This window comes from Carcharhinus amblyrhynchos, chromosome 5, assembly GCF_965287045.1.
Source record: "Carcharhinus amblyrhynchos chromosome 5, sCarAmb.v2.hapA, whole genome shotgun sequence".
In the NCBI taxonomy this organism is placed as follows: domain Eukaryota; kingdom Metazoa; phylum Chordata; class Chondrichthyes; order Carcharhiniformes; family Carcharhinidae; genus Carcharhinus; species Carcharhinus amblyrhynchos.
The window spans coordinates 74,869,413-74,890,358 of NC_137328.1; the positions used below are offsets into that span (position 1 = coordinate 74,869,413).

General features: G+C 42.4%; 1 protein-coding gene across 1 annotated transcript; it reads left to right on the forward strand.

The window, feature by feature from the left end:
• The first annotated feature begins 836 nt into the window (after positions 1 to 836).
• Positions 837 to 17,767, forward strand: LOC145343115 (uncharacterized). The gene is made up of 4 exons (XM_080189025.1): positions 837 to 951; positions 1,535 to 1,605; positions 14,408 to 14,530; positions 14,708 to 17,767. Coding segments are annotated over exons 3-4 (330 nt in total). The 5' UTR covers positions 837 to 951; positions 1,535 to 1,605; positions 14,408 to 14,529; the 3' UTR covers positions 15,037 to 17,767.
• The last annotated feature ends 3,179 nt before the right edge of the window (positions 17,768 to 20,946 follow it).

Genomic DNA, 20,946 nt, shown 5'->3' on the forward strand with positions numbered 1-20,946 from the left:
CTGCAGCACTTCTGCCTGCATTGTGTGCGTACGGATTACATCATTATAAACTCAGACTGTAACCTAACAATAACTACTCTGATAGAATGAAGGGAATTTGTTTCCATTTAATACAATCAACACAGATTCCAGCCTTTTGTGTTTGGTTTGTGAAACTAAACAGAGGTAAAATGTTCCAAGTAACTTACAACTTCAATATAGTATGTAACATGCAGCGAAAAGTGTGCCATCTTGCGGGTATTCTTGCAGGGGCATGCCAATTCTTTTTAATATACCCAAATATTCATGAAGTTTGTAAAAAAAACGATGTAAGTTTCTTTAGATGGAATGTTCTTAACTTTAAAGTGTAGCATTTTTTTAAAAATACTTTGCAGAAGTTTTTTTCCCCCTCCCAATGCTGGGAGCACAGTGGATTTTTGAATACAAATATAAGATGTTCTGCACGCATTTTTTTCGTTGGTGCTGGCTGGCGTCTCAGATGTTGCTCCGTCACCTCATATAACACCAGCTGGGTGACTCCCAGTCCCTGTGTGTGTGTGTCTCTCTCTCTCTCTGGCAGTGAGTCAACGCAGCAGTGTTGAGACAGCGCCCTAACACCCTAGCCTGCTGGCTTTGATTGACAGCCAGTCCGCGGCGCCCTGCCAGGCTAGCAACGTTCCAAAATAGAATCCGGGTGACGTCACCGGGCCCACGGGAGGCGCCGATAGGCCGGGCCCGGATCAGCAGGTTCGGTTGAAGCGGCGGCTGCCCGGGGCCGCGCGCGCGCTGATTGGCCGGGCCAGACCAGACAGATGTAACATAGTCTTTGGAGTTGGTTATTAATGCAGAGTAAGCAGTCTGGCTTTGCAGCAGGACTAACCGGACCCCAGCGCTGAATGTTTGGATTAACGCCAGCCAGCCAGCTACAGAATTAGCTCATTGTTCTGTACACTCCCAACTACGGGCACTGGGGTAGACAGTAAAGCAGCTTTTTTTGGGGGGGGAGGGGGGTGGGGGAAAGCTGGCTGCACTTCATTCGTGGAGTGCAGTAATTATTGCTTTTGCTATGGGAAAAATGCTCCCGTTTCTGGGAGCTACAATGCAGATCTCTATGTAGGGTAGAAGGTGGAGCGGGGCAGAGGGCTTTGTCTGTAAGTATTGTGCCGTGAAGCAATCTGTTCTTCTTTCAGTTCGGTAATTTTTTTAAAAAAGCATTCATTTTGTTGAAGAATATCGATTTTTGTTTCTGGGTGGCTGGTTGTGTATTAGCTGGCGCGGGTAAGCGCTTGAACTGAGCTCTCCTTATGAGCGTTCTTTTGTTCTTTCTCCCAACATTCCGACTTAGTTTTCCTTTCAACCATTGCAGATTTAGAATTTTTTTTATGTTGGATATTGGTACATTTGGGTTGTCTTCAGTTACATCTGATTTTTTAAAAAAAATTTGGTGTTGCAGATATTAAAATCGTGAAGTTGCCGATGTGTGCTTGAAAAGATCATTGCTACGTGCATTGCAAATAATTATAAATAAAACAACTGTATGTTCTTTCTTCTATAGTTTGTTCCCCTTTAGGAACTGGAGAGACCTGCCTGCAGTCCCAGCTCTGCCAGAAAAACATGCAGATAAGGGTAAGGATTGACCCGTATCAGACAAAAATGTGTAGTTGTGATTTAGAGGGCTCTTGGTTAATGAATCACCAAAACGAATGCCATGCCTATTTGTACACTAGTGCAAACCAATGCCCTGTGTTCGTGGAAAAATGTTTGCGTTTAATTGTGCTCACCCATTCTAGTTCAGTATATTCATGTGCTGTTTTAGGCTTATTATCTAAGCTTAAGAATGTGGATATAATTTCAAACGAAGGGCTCAAACATCCAGTATTTGTCTTTTGTGAAGCTGGAAATTTTGATCTTTTTGAGAAGCTACATTTTCTAATTCAGCAAATGTATCATTGCATTTCCAAATTAATTGACCCATTAGATGATTGCATGTTGTATATGTTTAATAAAATATTATAGATTTTAGGCCTCAGAATGGTGTTTCTACTCAATAGAGGTTTTATTCTTGTTACATTGACCCTTATATTTTAAATTACATAGGACATACATCACAGCCAAATAATCTGTGTTGAAGGTTATTCTCCACAGGAATCTCCTCCCATGCAATCTACCTCACCTCAGCCTTTCAGGAAACCTTTCTAAATTTCCCTCATCATGTTCTTATTTACACTTAAAAGGTACTACTGGAATCATTTTTCTTTCTTGTTTTTGCATTGATTCCATTTTTGAAACAAAATTGTTACTTGGAATAAATCAGTACAGTATTAATTATTTAAACTTTGATTTATATATAAATTTGTAGAACGTAACTAGTCTTTTGGTTAATGATTAAGTAAACTGAAAACCATTCATTATTTAATTCCTCAGTAATATACCAAAAGTAATTCCACTATAATACACTAAATTTGCTTGATGTCCTTTTACAGATCCTAAATGAGTCTGCTTTTCACTAACACAGTCCAAATTTCTGTATTTCCTTCCTTGAAAATCAAAATCTATATTTCTGAGTGGAAATTGTTTTGTTAGTCAGAATGAATTATGACTACAACAACAACTTGCATCTTTAATGGAGTAAAACATTCCAAACAACTTCACAGCGTGTTGTACAAAATTTGAAACTGAGCGATATAAGGTGATCGAGAACTGGTTAAAAGAGGTAGGTCTTGAGGAATGTCTTAAATGCAGAAAGAGGTGTGCACACATTTAGGGAGAGAATTCCAAATTTTAGAATCTTGACAGCTGAAGGGATGGCTGCCGACCATCTGGATTATATAGAGTGCAAATCCATGCTGCTTTTAACTCTTCACACAATCTGTCTTGAAATGGATCATCATTTTCATAAATTAACTTAATTAATTTTCATCCAATTAAGATAGCATTTGCCCTAGATCATGTTCATTCTGTCAAAAAGGCACATGGGACCAGACATAACTGGACGTTGATGCCAGCTGATGCCTTTGAGTGAATTATTCGAATTTACTCCAGCCATCTTTATATGCAGCATTTGTTGACAGCCAGCACCGAAATTTTAAATTAGATAATCTGGAGCCAGTGCAGATCAACAAGGACAACATGGCAGATGAGTGGGACTTGGTATGGGATAGAATATTTAGCAGCAGAACTTTGAATGAGTTGAAGGTTGCTGAAGCTTAAGAGGCTGGCCAGAAGAGTATTGGAGTTTCTGCGTCTGGAGGTGATAATGACACATTATGCTTTTAGCGACCAAGTGAGATGGGGTGGAGACCTGCATCACTACAGAAGAAGCAGATTGGCTATGACAGAGGATGTGGGATCAGAAATTCACCTTGGAATTAAATAAAGCACCTTGTTGCCAAGTGTCTGGTTCTGTATTCGGTTTGTGGCTGGGCTGGAGATGGAATCAAGGGCAAAGAGTTTGTGGAAGGGGCCAGGCACAATTTTTTAATGCTTAACGTGGCTGGAGAGATTCAGGCATGAGTGGTGGGAAATATTCATGTGAATGTCACTGGCCACAAGGCTTCCAAGAACTTTTGGAGAGGCCAAAGATATGGACAAAGGTTTGTAGTGCTTTAATGGAAGAAATGATGACTGCTGTTTTGGAAGGGAGAGCGAACTGATTTTGCCGTTATTTAACATGTGGACCAGAAAGGCAGGAAAAGTGATTTAACATTTTAGTAGGCATGGATTCAAGAACACAACAGTCTGATCTCATGAATAAGAGGTGAACTTGAACAGCCATGAGGGAGCAGAGAAGACAAATGAGGAAAAACAAAGCTTTGGGGCTAAGTTAGGCAGGAGCTGGTGGTGGAGATTGAACATAGTGGGAAAGTAGGGGTAGCAGTGGCAGTGAACAGATTGGTCTGAATTCTAATGACAAGGTCCATGACCACCTTGCATTTAGTGGTGGTGAGGCTGGAGCAGATAGGGGAAATGACATAGTTTTGGCATTGGAGAACAAAGCTTGAAAATGCTTGATGTGACTGGCTGATAATGAATGGCTAAGTTAGTTCTGTACCAGCTATGATTATGTCTGAAATCCTTGGACTTGAAGGAACTTTGCCAGTGGAATGGCAAATAGTAGAGTAGCATAAATCCAGAGCACATGTTTTTCTCATCGTGTAATCTTTTGGAAAAAGGTGCATTGTGTGAACTGTTGAGGAAATCTATTTTTATACTTCTCCCTATAAATGGATTCTTAGCTGCTGTTTGCCATGTGCTGCAATATAAATATTGACAACATATTAAAAAAAGAAACTTAAGGGAGTCCACAACTTGATATTTTCAGCAGCTACTAGTTGATTCTGTTTCCTTTGGAACAGGTTATACCTATCTCAGTATTGAAACAATTTGAAAAGGGTGGCATTCTTCCTCCGTCAGACCTAATGTTAATTAATGTTGTCCCAAAAGGTGGATCAGCTTATTGATATTCTTTTCTCTTGCATAAAGAATCATTCTTTTGTTAAACTGTTATAACTTAAATCGTGTTTCAGATAAGCTATTTTTCTTGGCTTGTACCTGCAAATAAAAATGTGCCCTCTGTCAGTTGTTACATATAGACTAGCCTGGATAAGGACAAAAGTTTCCTTCCACAGTGAACATTATTTCACTAGTTGAGATTTAACAGCAAAATTTACATTGAGGCCTCTAAATTACTAGTCTAACCACTACCACAATTACTTGGTTTTTCCTGTACTGTACCCAAGGATGTATGGTAGCATTGCCACTCATCTTAATTTCTTTGTAAATCTGGAGAGGTAGAATGAATTTGGTGAATATCTGTTGACCTATGTGTTCCTCCACTTTCTCAATAGAAGTGCTATCTACTGTTTTCATATCGATGTAGATCTGTATCCTTGTTTAATACGTTCTTGGAGGCAGTGCAACAATAGGTCTTGCAGTAAAAAGACACGAGTAGATGTTGGTGGTAAACTTCGTCAAGAAGACAAAGGTTTGCCCGTTGGCTTTCAATACCTCCTTTGGTGCCTCTGCAGGATTAAGCATGTATTTTCATACCAGATTATTCACTCCTAAGCTACCATATTGCAGCACTTGATGTCTAATGTAAAGGCAATAAATATTTAAGCTTCATATTTTTTAATTTATGCGTTACAAAGAAGGAACTCGGGACATCTGAAAGCACTTTACAACCAATAAAATGCTCTCAAAGTGTGACTTGTAATGTAGGAGGCATGCTAGTTGTTTAGTGGACAAAAAGTATCTACTAACAGCAATGAGGTAAATGACCAGATAATCTGTTCGTTGGTGTTGGTTAAGGGATAAATGTTGGCAAGATAACAAGAGTGCTCTCCTGCACTTTTTCAAATTGTACCATGGGATCTTTTATGCCTGACTGCAACTTCTCCAATTCTTCCAGAAAATCAAATGAAAAAGGCCTCAGTGACCATTAGATCAAATAAAATCAAGAATTGTTGATTGATATCTGCCCTTGGGTCTAGTTTAAGAAGCATTCAGTGCTGCTCATCGTTTTCAACTTCCCTAATACTGCAAGAAGAAACCAATAATAACACATTTGGAGAAAATGACTTGATGCATTTAGCAATCTTTCCCCCCACTTGTTTCCAAAAACAATAGTTCAAAGGCATAAACTTATGCAAAGCCAACAATGTGAAAGAAACTTGTCCTCAAGCTAAATTTATGGTTCAGGAAGGAAAAAACAAGACTTTTTTCCTTCAATCCTCAATAGTAATCAAGTAAAATCTCCTTGAAATTAATTAGAATTTTAATGTGCATCACTTAATGCTCATCAGTTGCACTGATAACATTCCCATGCTTTCAGCACAGCTGGAGTCAAAATGTATGACCATATGGGAACAGGGCTTGGCCATTCATCTTCAGGCCTGTTTGGCCCCATTCGGTGAGATTATGGCTAATTTGCACCCCAACTACATCCACTTGCCTCGGCTGCATATATACCTTATTCCATATGGCAATTCCACAATCTATCGATCAAAGGTTTAAATAATTAATTGAGCTAACATCTGCTGTTTCTGTGAAAGAGTTCCACATTCTTATCATCTTTTGCTTGAAAACGTATTTCCTAACTTCTCCCCTGAATGACCAGTCACTAATTTTAAGATTATCAGTCACAGAGTAGTTACAGTACAGAAGGAGGCTGTTTAGCCCGTCATGTCTGCATCAGCTGTGCAAATGAGCAATTCCTTTTGTACCATTCTGTTGTCTTCTCTCTGTAACCATGCCCATTCTTCCTCTTTGGAACACAGTCTAATTTTCATTGAATGCTTCGATTGAACCTGCATTTTAGGTAATGTGTGAAAAGCGTTTTCTGTCATCGCTTGTGCTTCCTTTGCCGAATGCTTTAAAAATTGTGCCCGCCCATTCTTGATCCTTTTACAGGTGGGAACAATCTCACCCTATGTGCTCTGTCCAGTTACTTGCCACTTCTCAGTCCGAGCCTAAATGTTATCCAGATTTTGTTGCATATGGGCACAGACTGCTTCAGTATCGGAGTTGTGAATGGTGCTGAACATTGAGCAGTCATCAGTGAACATCCCTTCTGACCTTATGATGGAGGGAAAGTCATTGATGCAGCAAGATGGTTGGGCCTAGGACAACATCCTGAGGAACTCCTGCAGCGATGTTCTGGGGCTGAGGATTGAACTCTAGCAACCACAACCATCTCACTTTGTTTTATGACTCAGACCAGTGGAGAGTTTTCCCCTGATTTCCGTTAACTCCAGTCTTGCCAGAGGTCCTTGATGCCATATTTGTCAAATGCTGCCTTGACATCAAGGGCAGACGCACTCGCTTCACCTCTTGAATTAAGCTCCTTTATACGTCTTCAGACCATGGCTGTAATAAATCCTGGAATCAAGTGGCCCCGGCACAACTCAAACTGAGCATCGGTGAACACGTCGTTGCTGTGTAAGAGCTTCTTGATGACACTCTTGGTGACATCATCCATCACTTTGCTAATGAACAAGATCAGACTGAGATGGTAACTGACCAGATTGGATTTGTCCGGCTTTTGTGGAAAGGACATGGCTGGGAATTTTCCACCTTGTTTGGTAGATTCCTGCATTGTAGTTATATTGGAAAAGCTTGGTTAGGGATGGGGCTAGTTCCTAGAGAACAAGTCTGCAGTGCCACCACACAGATAGTGTCAGAGCTCATAGTCTCTGCTGTATCCAGTGCCTTCTATCATTTATTGATATGTGGAATGAATTATGTTGGCTGACATCTGTGATTCTGGTAACCACTTGAGGAAGCCATGATGGGTCATCCACTTAACGTATGTGTCTAAACCTAAGTCCTTCAGCCTTGCTCATTACATTGAGGTGTTGAGTTCCCCATCGTTGAGATGGGGATATTTGTGGAATTGCTTCCTGTGGTTACTTGGTAAATTGTCCACCACCATTCATGACTCCCTGTGGCAGAACTGCAGAGATTTGATCTGATCTGTTGGTTCTGGGATTGCTTAGCTTTGTTTATCACATGCTGTTTGTGCTGTTTAGCATTCACCTATTCCTTTGTGGTAGCTTCATCAGATAGGCAACTTCCTCTTGGATAAGCTTGATGCTGCTGCTGGCATTCTTGCCTGCCCTCCTCATAGAACCAGGGTTGGTTCACCAGCTTGATGGTACCATGACAGAGTCAGCGAAATGCTGCACCATGAGCTTACATATGGTGGTCAAATTCAATTCTGCTCCTGATAATGACCCATGGTGTCTCATGGATGCTCAGTTTTGAGCTTTTAGATCTGTGCTGAATCTGTTGTATTTAACATGGTGATAGTCTACCCTCCACCTTGTCGTCTGGCACTAAGTGTGAAGATGGGGCTTCAATTCTGCATGGACGTTGTGATTGTCATTCCTGCCAATATTTTCATGGACAGGTATACCTGTGACAGGCTTGTGAGGACAAGAGAAGTAGGTTTTTCCTTTGTGATTCCCTCAGCGTCTGCTGCAGGCTTAATCTGGTAGCTGATGCCTTTCAACATTCTGCCAGCCTGGTTAATAGTAGTGTAGTAGAGCCACTCTTGGTGATGGATATTGAAGTGCCCCTCCCAGAATACATTCTCTGTCCTTGCCATGCTCAATGTTTTTTTTTCAGCTGGAGGCCAGGTGGGGAAATCAGGCTGGGAAGAGAGATCAGCGGCTAGATTGGGATGAGGCTTGACTGGAGTGGGTGCAAGAGGTGGAAATCCATATTCTTTAAATGTGGGGTCAGAGCACTCCTGGCTCTGTGAGCATATCCTCATGCTCACACTTTATTTTCCCTATGGGGAATAGTGAGGAGATGATGGGAGGATTGCTATGCAGATTATCAGCATGTTGAACTGTTATGAACACACCTTCCATGGCTGACAAGTCCTAATAGTGGCCTTGAACCTGGAGCTCTTGATTGTTACCACCATGCCTCAAGACCATCTACTCTACATTCAGGTAAGTATATTTTGCTAGTAAGCAGCAGCATGACTTTCCATCATGCAGCTTGCTGCTTTAGGACAAACCAGTCTTGCAGTGGGGGTTCGAGTGCAAGGCATCTGAACGTGCAAAAGGCCTGGTGCCTCTTGGAGGCGGGGACATGACTAGACAATTTCTCATTTAGTATGCAGGCATGCAGTGCACTCTTGGTTGGAAATGGAGGTGCTGCTCTTCCTTTCCATGTTGTGGACTTGACAGTTGTTTAGCTTCTGAGAAATGGATACTTCACAGTTGAATAGAGCAGTTGATTATGAATACTTAGACAATCGTCTGCTGAGAACATACAAGAAAAACCATATAACAAAAAGTGACTAACTTAACAAGTGAATTGTATTTTAAACTTTTTTTTTGAAAAGCTTACATTTTATTTTATTGAAGGAAAGCAGAAATGCACCTGAACTTCTGGCAGGCCTACCATCTTGGCTGGAAACCAGGTAGAAGGGTTGTATCTAAACATTCCCTACCACCTGCAGCCTGAAACCATTACCCATAGTGCTTATAGATTCAAGTCTGTGCTTGTACGAGTCCTTGGATGAACTTAGCAGCTGACAGGCAGTCCTTTGAAAGGAGTGCTGTTCCAAAAAAAAAGTACATTCTTTATACCCTTCACAGGAATGAGGATAGGCCAAATATGATACATTGTACAGCACTTTTTTGTGATTATTTTTACAGTGCAAATATAATGTCTATTGGCTCATGATTATTTTGTTAGTAAGAGAAGAGGCTTTATTCTTCCGAAATGATAAAAGCTTTTATTAATGCAACTCAAGGCTTTAGATTTTTCTTTACCTTTTAAAATAGTGAAAACCAACAGTTACTTTTAAAATGTGTTAGTTCCTTATGCATTCCTAAATGGCAAAATTTAAAAAGAACATTTATACTGGCACTGATTAATTCCATATTTTAATGTTAAAAAACCAGCTGCTGGAGTTTGCATTGGACTCTGCTTTAAAACCACGACATTTGAACTTGTGAAGCAGTAAACCATATTGTTTAATAATGCTCATGAACTGGATTCACTTTTGTTAAATTGTCTATTTGAAACAGATGACCTTAACTGCAGAGAAATCAGTGAAATGTTTCTGTTCATTGATGCTTATGAAGAAGGTTGGCATTATTAAAAAGCAGAAAACTCATTTATGTTCATTTGTTTGAAGCTAATTGAACCAAGTAGTAGCAACAGATCCAAAGATCCCAAATATCTTCAATGTAAAAAGAAATTGAAGTAAATAAGCCCCAGGCCATCTGTAGCAAGTTCCTAATGTTGAAGAGTAAAAGGCAGGGGGCTTCTTTCTGCTTGTGTTTTTGTACATAATAACGGAACGGTAAAAGCGAATACACTCCTTATGGAATTATTACGTTGTTGCTGAGGTGATGGAAAAACATGGACCTGTCGTTGGGGCGGCAGGGAGGGATAAGGGTTATCTCTGTGTCCTATTACCATTTAGGTGGAAAACATGTCAGAACTCATGGGTTGCGTTGCTTCTCTGAAGATTCTGCTTATTTCTTGCTGAATTTACAGAGAGATGTGAAGAAACCCAGCAAAATTCCAGGTTGAATGTCCTTTTTACCTAGAACCTGCATGTTTTTTCCAGTTCAGTTATTATTTAGCATTGCTGCGCAAGGTGATAATGCCTCAGCATCAGTAAGAAAAGAGTGTTGTCAAGCTTTACCTATACTTTGAACATAAGAACATAAGAAATAGGAGCAGGAGTAGGCCATCTAGCCCTTCGAGCCTGCCCTGCCATTCAATAAGATCATGGCTGATCTGTCATGGCTCAGTTCCACATTCCTGCCCTCTCCCCATAACCCTTAATCCCCTCTCTTATCAAAAACCCATCAACCCGTGTCTTAAAAATATTTAGCGAGGCAGCCTCCACCACTTCAACGGGCAGAGAATTCCAGAGATTCACCACCCTTTGAGTGAAGAAGTTCCTCCTCAACTCCGTTCTAAACCGCCCCCCCCTTTATCTTGAGGTTGTGCCCCCTAGTCCTACTGTCCTTTCTGAGCGGGAAGAGTCTCTCCACCTCTATCCTATCCATCCCATTCATCATCTTATATGTCTCAATGAGATCTCCCCTCATTCTTCTAAACTCTTAACGAGTACAAGCCTAGTTTATTCAGCCTCTCCTCATAGCTCAACCCCCTCAACTCCGTTATCAGCCTAGTAAACCTCCTCTGCACTCCCTCCAAGGCTAAAATATCCTTGCGTAAGTGCGGCGACCAAAACTGCACACAGTACTCCAGCTGCGGCCTCACCAATGCCCTATACAGCCGCAGCAAGACCTCCTTACTTTTATATTCAATCCCCCTCGCTATGAAGGCCAGCATCCCATTTGCCTTCCTAACCACCTGCTGCACCTGCAGGCTGGGTTTTTGTGACTCATGCACAAGGACCCCAAGGTCCCTCTGCACCGTCGCCTGCTGCAGTTTTTCGCCACGTAAGTAATAGTCCTTCCTACCATTATTCCTACCAAAGTGGACCACCTCGCACTTGCCAACATTAAATTCCATTTGCCATTTCCTGGCCCATTCGCCCAGCCTATCTAGATCCTTCTGTAGACTCTCCAAACCTCTGCGTAATTTGCCGTTCCACCAATCTTGGTGTCATCAGCAAATTTCAACACCATACACTCGGTTCCCTCCTCCAGATCATCTATATAAATGGTAAATAGCTGAGGCCCCAGCACCGACCCCTGGGGCACTCGCATTACAGGTTGGTCAAATGAACACTATTGTACTCTCTAAAATGTTAGTGTCCTTGCTCTGTGTTTAGGAACTGCAATAGAAGGGTCTCTGTTAAAGTGGATATTAATCCTGGGGATGGGGTTATTTTAATAATTAGGGCAAGTGCAGCATGTCTGATGTGCCCATCCTGATAAAGTTCAGCAAAGCTGGAGCGGGTACTTAACTCCAGTGTGGACAGCCAGAAGAATGGCAATAATCTTAAACTGAAAATAATATTTTTCCTTCAAGGAGCCAAACTGATTGGTACAAACCTCTGTGCTCCCTGCATTTCATACAGGAGAGAATCGGGAGGCGTGGAAACAAAAAAACTGCATGGCATGTATGCCTGCCACCATTTTTACAGCAGTGAGTTGTGTAATGTTTTTGTGTACTACTGTAGAGAAGCAGGACAATCTATGTAATATTTAAATCAGGCACCTACAGTTCAGTTGGAAGCTGATTTATGGCATGCAACTGATTTAGCCATCCATTATTACATCTGGCTGAAGCACATAGAGTTACAATTGGCCTCTCTTCCCTCTCTCTCTCCCCCTTCTGCCAAAACTGTCCTGACTACAGAAACATTGTAGATGATAAAGATAATTCTTAAGTTCCTTTCCTCTGCTGCCAGCTAACTCATTGGCTCCTCTGTCTTTCCCTTCTACTGTTGTTCCCATTACTAATGTGTGGAGCCTATGGACTTCTTTGTTATAAAATATAAAGATTATCCATTCTGCTTCTTTGTACCCCTCCCTCCCCCACCTTCCCTCTTGCATATCAAACCAACATGCCCCTACCCTAGCTGTGAACTCTGTCTAGTTTTTCCTCATTTTCCCACATACCCTTTCTAAGTTCACCTTGTACAATAAACCACAAGCTCAATCTTTCTCTTCAGCCCTATGTTAACTGATATTGTAAATGGTTATATTTTCTCGGGCACTGTCCTCCTCATCAAAACTGCCTCATCAAAAATACTCTTCATTTAAAAAAAAACACCTCACTAACTAGTGCCTATTTCATACTTACTTTTCCTCTCCAAGATTTTTGAATCACTTATCACATCCCAGTTCCCCCACCAATTCCCTGTTCATCCATTCAATCAAGTTGTTCTGGAGCATTGAAATCGTCTTAACCAAAGTCATGAGCACACACTGTCAGTGAAAGGGAGGTAGGAGCTCTTCCAGATGCCGACCACTCGTTGCATGAAATAGATTTTCCTCATGTCTCCACTGCTCCTTTGCCACTTGCATTAAATCTGTCCTTTTGGTCTTGCTCCTTCCACCAATGGGAACAGTGTTCTCTCTTTGCTTTGTCCAGAACCATCATGATTCTGAATACCTCTATCAAATTTCCTCTCAACCTTCTCTCCAAGAAAAATAGTTCCAACATCTTCAGTCTCTGTGTAAGTGAAGTTCCACATCCCTGGAACCATTCTCATGAATCATTTCCTAATTGTCTTTATGACACTTAGAACCTGACACAAATTGTTAGTTGACAATTAACTAAGGTTCTATACAATTTTGACATAATCGGTTTGAATAATATTTTTCTTGTTTTTGCTTTTGGCGGAGCTGTTCATTGTTCTAGCATTTATACTCTGGATAAATGTTTTGTTTATTTACTACAAACATTACCACTCCCTCTGCCTTTTACTCCATGACATCTTTGTCTTTTACTCTCCTACCCTCTATCCTATCCTAAAACTTTGTTCTGCAGGGGAATGGCATTAAATCATGATACTCGTTTAGAAAGTTGGTGCAGACACGATGGACCAAATGGGTCCTCCTGCGCCATAACAATTCTGTGATTCTGAGTTGATCTCCCTCCTTTTGATGACTTATAACCCATCAGATTTCCATCCTCCTTTAGCTCTGTAGGAGTCATATTCCACTCAATGTTAATATTTCTCCACCAATGTTGCCTGATCTCCTTACCTTTGTCCTGCTATTAACACCTACTCTGGACAAAAGCATTTACCTTTTATACTATCTTTACCACTCCCTTTGTTTTATGCTGTCTTTTGTCTTTTTAACCTCTCCTGCCCTCCAATTTATCTTTGACTTCCTATTTTCATTACCTTGTCCCTTACCACCACCACCACCACACCGCCCCCCCCCACCCCATTTTCAACCTTTCTACTTTCTAGTTCTGATGAAGGGCCATCTTAGGCTCAATGTTCACTCTATTTCTTTCTCCACCAAAGTTGCTGAGATTCACCAGCATTTTCTATTACAGGCAACATACCATCCTGGGCTTATGTCTGTGGTCACAGAAATGCTTGCCTGTTTTCCCCTATCCAGTTGAACCTTCTGTCTCTATTGCCCTTTAGTCTACTGTGTGTGCCCTCACCCCCATACCCACCCAAAGCTGCCATACAGCTGAGCCACCTGTAATGCCAAAGGCTTGACTCTGGCTGCACTCCCCACATCAACTATCACCTCCATCAATATTCAAAACTGAATATTGGTTGGAGAGTAAGACGCAATCGGGACTCCTGTACCACCTGCCTGTTCCTTCTTGACTTGCTGATTCTCTCTCTCTCCTCTCTCTCTCTCACACTCTGTCTCTCTCGCTCTCACGCTCTCATGTTTGCTTGCGCGCGCTCTCTCTCTGTTCAGAAAGTTCTCAACCCCACAGTGATTCCAGCTGCTACACAAGCCTTGAAACACAGAGCTTGAGCTGCTACACCTGTCCATATTTCCTGCATCTATGGTTATCCAGGGCACAAAGTGACCTGGCCTTCCTGCATCTGTACAGTGTGGAGATTGGAGCAGTTCCACCCTTCCTCTAAATATTAGATAATAAACCTTGGTCCTACAAATAACAAACCTTACTAATACAAATTAGGAATATAGGCCATTTGGTCCCTCCAGCCTCTTCTGCCCTTTTAATAAAATCATGGCTGATCTGATTGTGGCCTCAACTCCATTTTCTTGCTTTACCTCAATAACCTTTTGACTCCCTTGATGGTCAAGAATCTGTGTACTTTAAAAATGTCCCAGCCTCCATCTCTCTCTGGGGGGAAAAAGTTCCAAAGATTCATGTCCCTCAGCAAGGGGAAAAATATTCTACTAATAAATAATATTAAAAAAACCTTAAATCTTACCAATTAGAAATAAAAGACTTACAAGCTATTCCCTTCTGTTTACATCACTTGAAACTAGGGAAGTTAACAAGTGCGGTGTTCTTCATCTTCCAGCTGCTTCGACTCACTCCCTACCCAGCCATAGGACTCACCAGCCAATCGACTCACCGTTTGATTATTTTCTGTTCCTTTCTGGCACATCCTGGAACTCTTGTTGCTCCTGGCTCTTGTCTCCAAGTAAGTGATAGGCCTCACTGCTGCCCCTCAATTTCTCTTCTCCCTGAAGATTCCATTTGTTTTAGGTTAGGTTCTTTTAGTTGCTTCTGATTCAGTTATTTAACAGCTAATCAGCTCACACCTTCTTGTAATTTTCTTGTGAAATCACAATTTGATTTTATTTTTCTCTCATTTCAGTGATCCTGACCTGCCTCATTCTGCTCCCATGTCCCTCCATTACTGATCTTCTTACTCCTCCTAATCTTGTCACGCTGATCCTGACCAGCTTTGAACCCCTCCCAATCTCCTCAGTGATCCTGAGAGGATATAGACAACACCCTGATGGCAACCAAGTCAGGCAAACAGCAGAAATCAATAGGATTCACCCAGAATCCCTGAAGAACTTTTGGATCCTAGGGAAAGAAGTGGCTAGCAAAGCTGTTTACCAACAGCATGAGCACCATTCCAAAGATCTGGTTCTAATCCAAGATAGTGGCCATTGTCAAGCCAGGGAAACACCTCAATGACTCATGCAACCTGTTCTTAGTAACATGGAATGTTCTGTAACACCTGCTGTTGAATGGATTGGAAGCAGCAAAGTTTCTCCAACAGGCAGAACACCCAGTGCAATACACTTCAGTATCACTCTTGACCATCTATTAGCCAATCAGCAACACCAGAACACTGGAGTTAAAGTCAAGATGAGAGGGAATCTTGTATAGACATTGGCAGTGTTACCTGGGACAGCAGGACCAATGCATAATGCAGTGTTTTACACAGCATAGTCTACCCAAAAGCAGAGTACTGCTGCTCAAACTGACTCAGGAACCAACCCAAGCATGGTATATGCCCATCACTGGGAAGTTGAGGATTCTTCCTGCAATGTTAAGACCAAAACAGCTCGTGTGGCTTCGTTTGGTAGCACGCATTGAATCTGTTGATGCCCGTAGGGAAAACATCCTCCTCAGAGAACACCACCAATTAACAGTTAAAGAAGCATAGCCATTGACATGGCATCAAAGAAACTCCACACACTCGTCTGAAATCCTGAATCCCACTTGGAACATTCTGCACACCCTACAAACCGATGGCGAGTCCTGTCTTGATGACACACGACCTGTCACCAGCAACTTCCTGTTAACTGATCGAAGTCCTAGGTTTTAACCTTAAACAGAAAATTTGAACAACCCTCCATCATTTGAGGATCGGCTACATGTTCCACAAGTGAGACATGAGGAAGAACTCAATTTATGATTGTGCCCATAGAAGTTAAGCCAGCGGCTGTACACTGAAGTTTGGCCCAGAGAGACCCATTCCTAGTGACTGAACAACAATTCACATTGTGTCTGCTGAAGCTATTGAGTAGATTGCTAACATCAACAACGAACTGGAACTGCTTCCCCAGCATCGCAAACAAACAAAAAAACCTCCAGTGATCCACGGTTTTGGCCACGTGGTTTTATAACTGTTTCCTAATGCTGCAGAGAGTGACTCTATTTTGAGGCACCCTCAGTGTCCTGCGTGCCTCACCCACTGGGGCTGCTGTTGGCTCCCTGTTGTTTGCTTCCTTAGCTGGACAGCGCTCCCAGAAGTGCTGCATTTAATTAGTTGCCTTTGGGAATATTGTGACCAATGGCTATTTTCGGATTCCCAGCCTGAGTGCTGACTTTTGAGTCACGATCCAATGGGAAGATTTGGCCTAAGGTTACAGCAGGAGCCCATTTGGCCCATCAAGTCTCTGTCAGCTTTCAGCAAGACCAATTCAGTTAGTCTGTCATCCCTGCCCTTTCCCTGTAACCCTGCATATTTATTTTAATCAGAACATTTTTTTTCCTCATATCATTTTTGATTCTTTTGCCAATTACTTTAAACCTGTGTCCTCTGATTCTCAACCCCTCTGCTAATGGGAACAATTTATCTCTAGATAGACATCCCTTTATGATTTTGAATACTGTCAAATCTTCTCTTCCTTTCTGTGATGAAAGCAACCTCAACTTGTCTAGATCATTGTTGCAACTGAAGTCCTCCTTCCCTGAAACCATACTGATCAATATTTTCTGCACCCTCTCAAGTCTTCACATCCTTCCTAAAGTGTGGTGCCCAGAATTGGGGACACTGCTCCAATTGAAATCAAAGCAATGTTTTAAAAAGTTTATCTGCTCTATGCCTCTGTTATGAAGCTCGGGTCCCTATCTGCTGTTTTTAACCATTTCCTCAGCCTGTCTGGCTACCTTCACTGTTTTGTGCACATGTATCCCACCCCACTGTCTCTTCTGCCTCCTCTGCAATTGTATACATTATATTTCCTCTCCTCATTGTTCCAACCACTGTATTGCTTCACATTTCTGAATTAAATTTTCTCTGCCATATATAAAAATCATTAATAAATCCAGTAGGAGAATGCAGGAGAAACTTCAGGCTGAATTTTTCACAGGAACTGGGGCATCCCACAGCGAGGATGAAAGCAAGAGCCAAATCCACTCTGTGGACAGTGAGAATTTGCTGTAGTATTTTTGCCGGAGGCAGCCAATTAACAGGCCGGCACTGGGAAAGGATGGTGGCTAATCCCCAGCTCTCAGCAGCACCATCGCTAGGTAACTGCTGCTGAGGCTATAGCTGCAGAATGAGTATGCTTGAATGCTTTATTTGCATGAATTCGGGGAAGCCAGGACCAAGCATTAAGATCACAGCAATCCAAGATATTGGATGTTACAGTAATAACATCTTGGGTATGAGTGACTGTTGCTGCCAGAGGAACTGTGCGTGTGCCATGGAGCACCCATAAAGGAGACCCATTTCCTTCCAGGAGTGGGCAACCACTAAGTGGTTCAGTTGGCCCACTGGTGGGTGATTTTGCTGCTAAGATCCCCATGGCTGACAGTATGCCACGGTGGCAGGAAGATGTCAGGCTCCCCTCCTGATTGCCTTTCCCTGACATACGTCCGCTCTTCTGCCTCCCTATCCCGCGCCACTAGACAGGGAGAACTCTGCCCTTCTTTACCCAAAGAGCAGCTAGTATCTAAATTCACCACAACATGGAATAGTTGACGCATACACCATAGAGATATTTTAAGGGAATATTATACAAACACATGAAGGATATGTTGAATCGTTTCATTGAAGTGGCGTGGAAGAAAGCTTGAATGGAGCATATAAGGAAGAAAATGCTGCATGTTCTATGTAACTCTCCACTAGCCTTGGCCATCTGTGCCCGTCCTGAGTACTTCTCTTCCACATTTCTTATTTAATAGTGTTTTTTTTATGATTAGATGTCATGGTTGTGTAAAGGTTTTGATGGTAAAAAGTCTCACAACACCAGGTTAAAGTCCAACAGGTTTATTTGGTAGTAAATGCCACTAGCTTTCGGAACTCTGTCCCTTCGTCAGGTGAGTGGGGAGTTCTGATCACAAACAGGGCATATAAAGGCACACACAGTTTACAGAATACTGATTAGAATGTGAGTCTTTACAGCTAATCAGCTAATCAAGTCTTAAAGGCGCAGACAATGTGGGTGAAGATGGCATTAAGCATGGGTTAAAGAGATGTGTATTGTCTGCAGACAGGACAGTAAGTGAGATGTTGCAGGTTCAGGCAAGTCATGGGAGTTGCAGATAGTGTGACATGAACCCAAGATCCCGGTTGAGGCTGTTCTCGTGTGCGGAACTTGGCTTTCAGTTTCTGCTCAGCGACTGCACTGTCGTATGTCATGAAGGCCGCCTTGGAGAACGTTTACCTGAAGATCAGAGGCTGAATGCCTGTGACCGCTGAAGTGCTCACCCACAGGAAGGGAACAATCTTGCCTAGTGACTGTCGAATGGTGTTCATTCATTTGTTGTCATAGCGTTTGCATGGTCTCCCCAGTGTACCATACACTGCAGGAAAGGATGTCCCAAAGTAGATAACGTTGGCCGAGTTGCAAGAATATGTGCCGTGTACCTGGTGGATGGTGTTCTCACCTGAGATGATGGCATCCGTGTCGATGACCTGGCATGTCTTGCAGAGGTTCCTGTGGCAGGGTTGTGTGGTGTTGTAGTCACTGTTCTCCTGAAGGCTGGGTAGTTTGCGCAGACAATGGTCTGTTTGAGGTTGTTCAGTTGTTTGAAAGCTAGAAGTGGGGGTGTGGGGATGGCCTTGGCGAGATGTTCGTCTTCATCAATGACATGTTGAAGGCTCCGGAGAAGATGTCTCTGGGGAAGTACTGGACAACGAAGGGTACTCTGTCCACCGTGTCCTGCGTTTGTCTTCTGAGGAGGTCGGTGCAGTTTCTCGCTGTGGCGTGTCAGAACTGTCGATGAGTCGAGCACCATATCCTGCTCTTATGAGGGCATCTTTCAGCATCTGGAGGTGTCTGTTGTGATCCTCCTCGTCTGAGCAAATCCTGTGTATACGGAGGGCTTGTCCGTGGAGATGGCTTCTTTAACGTGTTTAGGGTGGAAGCTGGAGAAGTGAAGCATCATGAGGTTATCTGTGGGCTTGCGGTGCAGTGAGGTGCTGAGGTTGCTGTCCTTAATGGAGATGCACGTATCCAAGAATGCAACCGATTCCGGAGAACAGCCCATGGTGAGTCTGATGATGGGATGGTACTTGTTGATGTCGTCATAAGGATGTCCTGAGGCATGGTACATCGGAGAGACCATGCAAACGCTATGACAACGGATGAATGAACACCGCTTGACAATCACCAGGCAAGACTGTTCCCTTCCTGTTGGCAAACACTTCAGCGGTCACAGGCATTCGGCCTCTGATTTTTGGGTAAATGTTCTCCAAGGCGGCTTTCACGACACAGGACAGCGCAGAGTCGCTGAGCAGAAACTGATAGCCAAGTTCCACACACATGAGGACGGCCTCAACCAGGATCTTGGGTTCGTGTCACACTATTTGTAACCCCCACGACTTGCCTGAACTTGCAACATCTCACTTACTTACTGTCCTGTCTAGAGACAATACACATCTTTTCTAACCTACACTTAATGCTATCTCCATTCACGTCTGCAAGTTTTAAGACTTCATTAGCTGATTAGCTGTAAAGACTCACATTCTAATCAGTATTTTGTAAACTGTGTGTGCCTTTATATGCCCTGTTTGTGATCAGAACTCCCCTGCTCACCTGACGAAGGAACAGTGTTCCGAAAGCTAGTGGTGTTTACTAACAAATAAACTTGTTGGACTTTAACCTGGCGTTGTGAGACTTTTTACTGTGTTTACCCCAGTCCAACGCCGGCATCTTCACATCATAAGGTTTTGATGCCGAGACTTGTGCAAATCTAGCTTTCTGGTTTATCAATATTGGGTGCAACTTTGAGTACATTTTCTAACTACCCAACTATGTGTGATGTTAGTGGCGGTCTTGTGGTAGTGTGGGTATCATTCCTACCTCTAAGCCAGATGCACAGGGTTCAAATCCCACAGCAGGACTTAATGGTCAAGGAAGGTATGTTCATAACATGACTAACTTTTATTTATTGTCTCATGTACCAGTATACAGTGAAAAGTATAGTTTCTTTTGTGCTATATAGTCAAAGCATACTGTTCATAGAGAAGGAGAGGGAGTAGAATGTAATATTACAGTCATACTACGGTGTAGATAAAGTTCAACTTAATGCAAGGTAAATCCATTCAAAAGTCTGATGGCAGCAGGGAAGAAGCTGTTCTGGAGTCGGTTGATACAAGATCACCGACTTTTGTATCTTTTTCCCGATGGAAGAAGGTGGAAGAGAGTATGCCTGGGGTGTGTGGGGTCCTTAATTATGTTGGAACTAGAAGCAGTAATAGATCATTTGGTCCTTTGAGCCTGCTTTGCCATTCATTTAGATCATGTCTGATCATATTCAATATCCTAATCCTGTCTTCTCTTCATATCACTAGATCCCTTTAGTCCCATGAGTTGTATTTAATTTTGTCTTGAAAATCTTTCTATCATGCCCATGGCAGGTGGTAAGCGCAGAAGAGGTTTCTGGTTATCCATGCTTGATTTGGAGTGGTGACCTCAAGCTATGCCTTTGGCAACAGTCTGTTGACCTGTTCCAGGTTAAAAACCTTGCTACAGGATCAGATGAAGAAAGTTTGTCTAGGCACAGGAAGAAAAACAACAACAATGCATGATTTTGATATTAGTTTGTTTTTCTCTTCATGAAAACTATGCAGACCAAAATGCAGCAATAGTAATAAATGTATAATTGCATTGTTGCCTTTTCAGTCATGACCTTTTATACTTGGAATTATACCTTGATGTTCCTGTATAAAACCAGGTTGGAATAAAAATGACTGCAAATTTATATCTAGACCAGAGAGTGATCTACTGGTCCTGCTGATGGCATACACCCGCTGCAGGTTTCCTGGCAGTGTGGGGTGGAATGAATGGGAAATCCCATTGACAGCAATGGGACCAGAAGATCCTGCTGCCAGCACACTGCTTTATGCCGTGAGAAACACGCGAC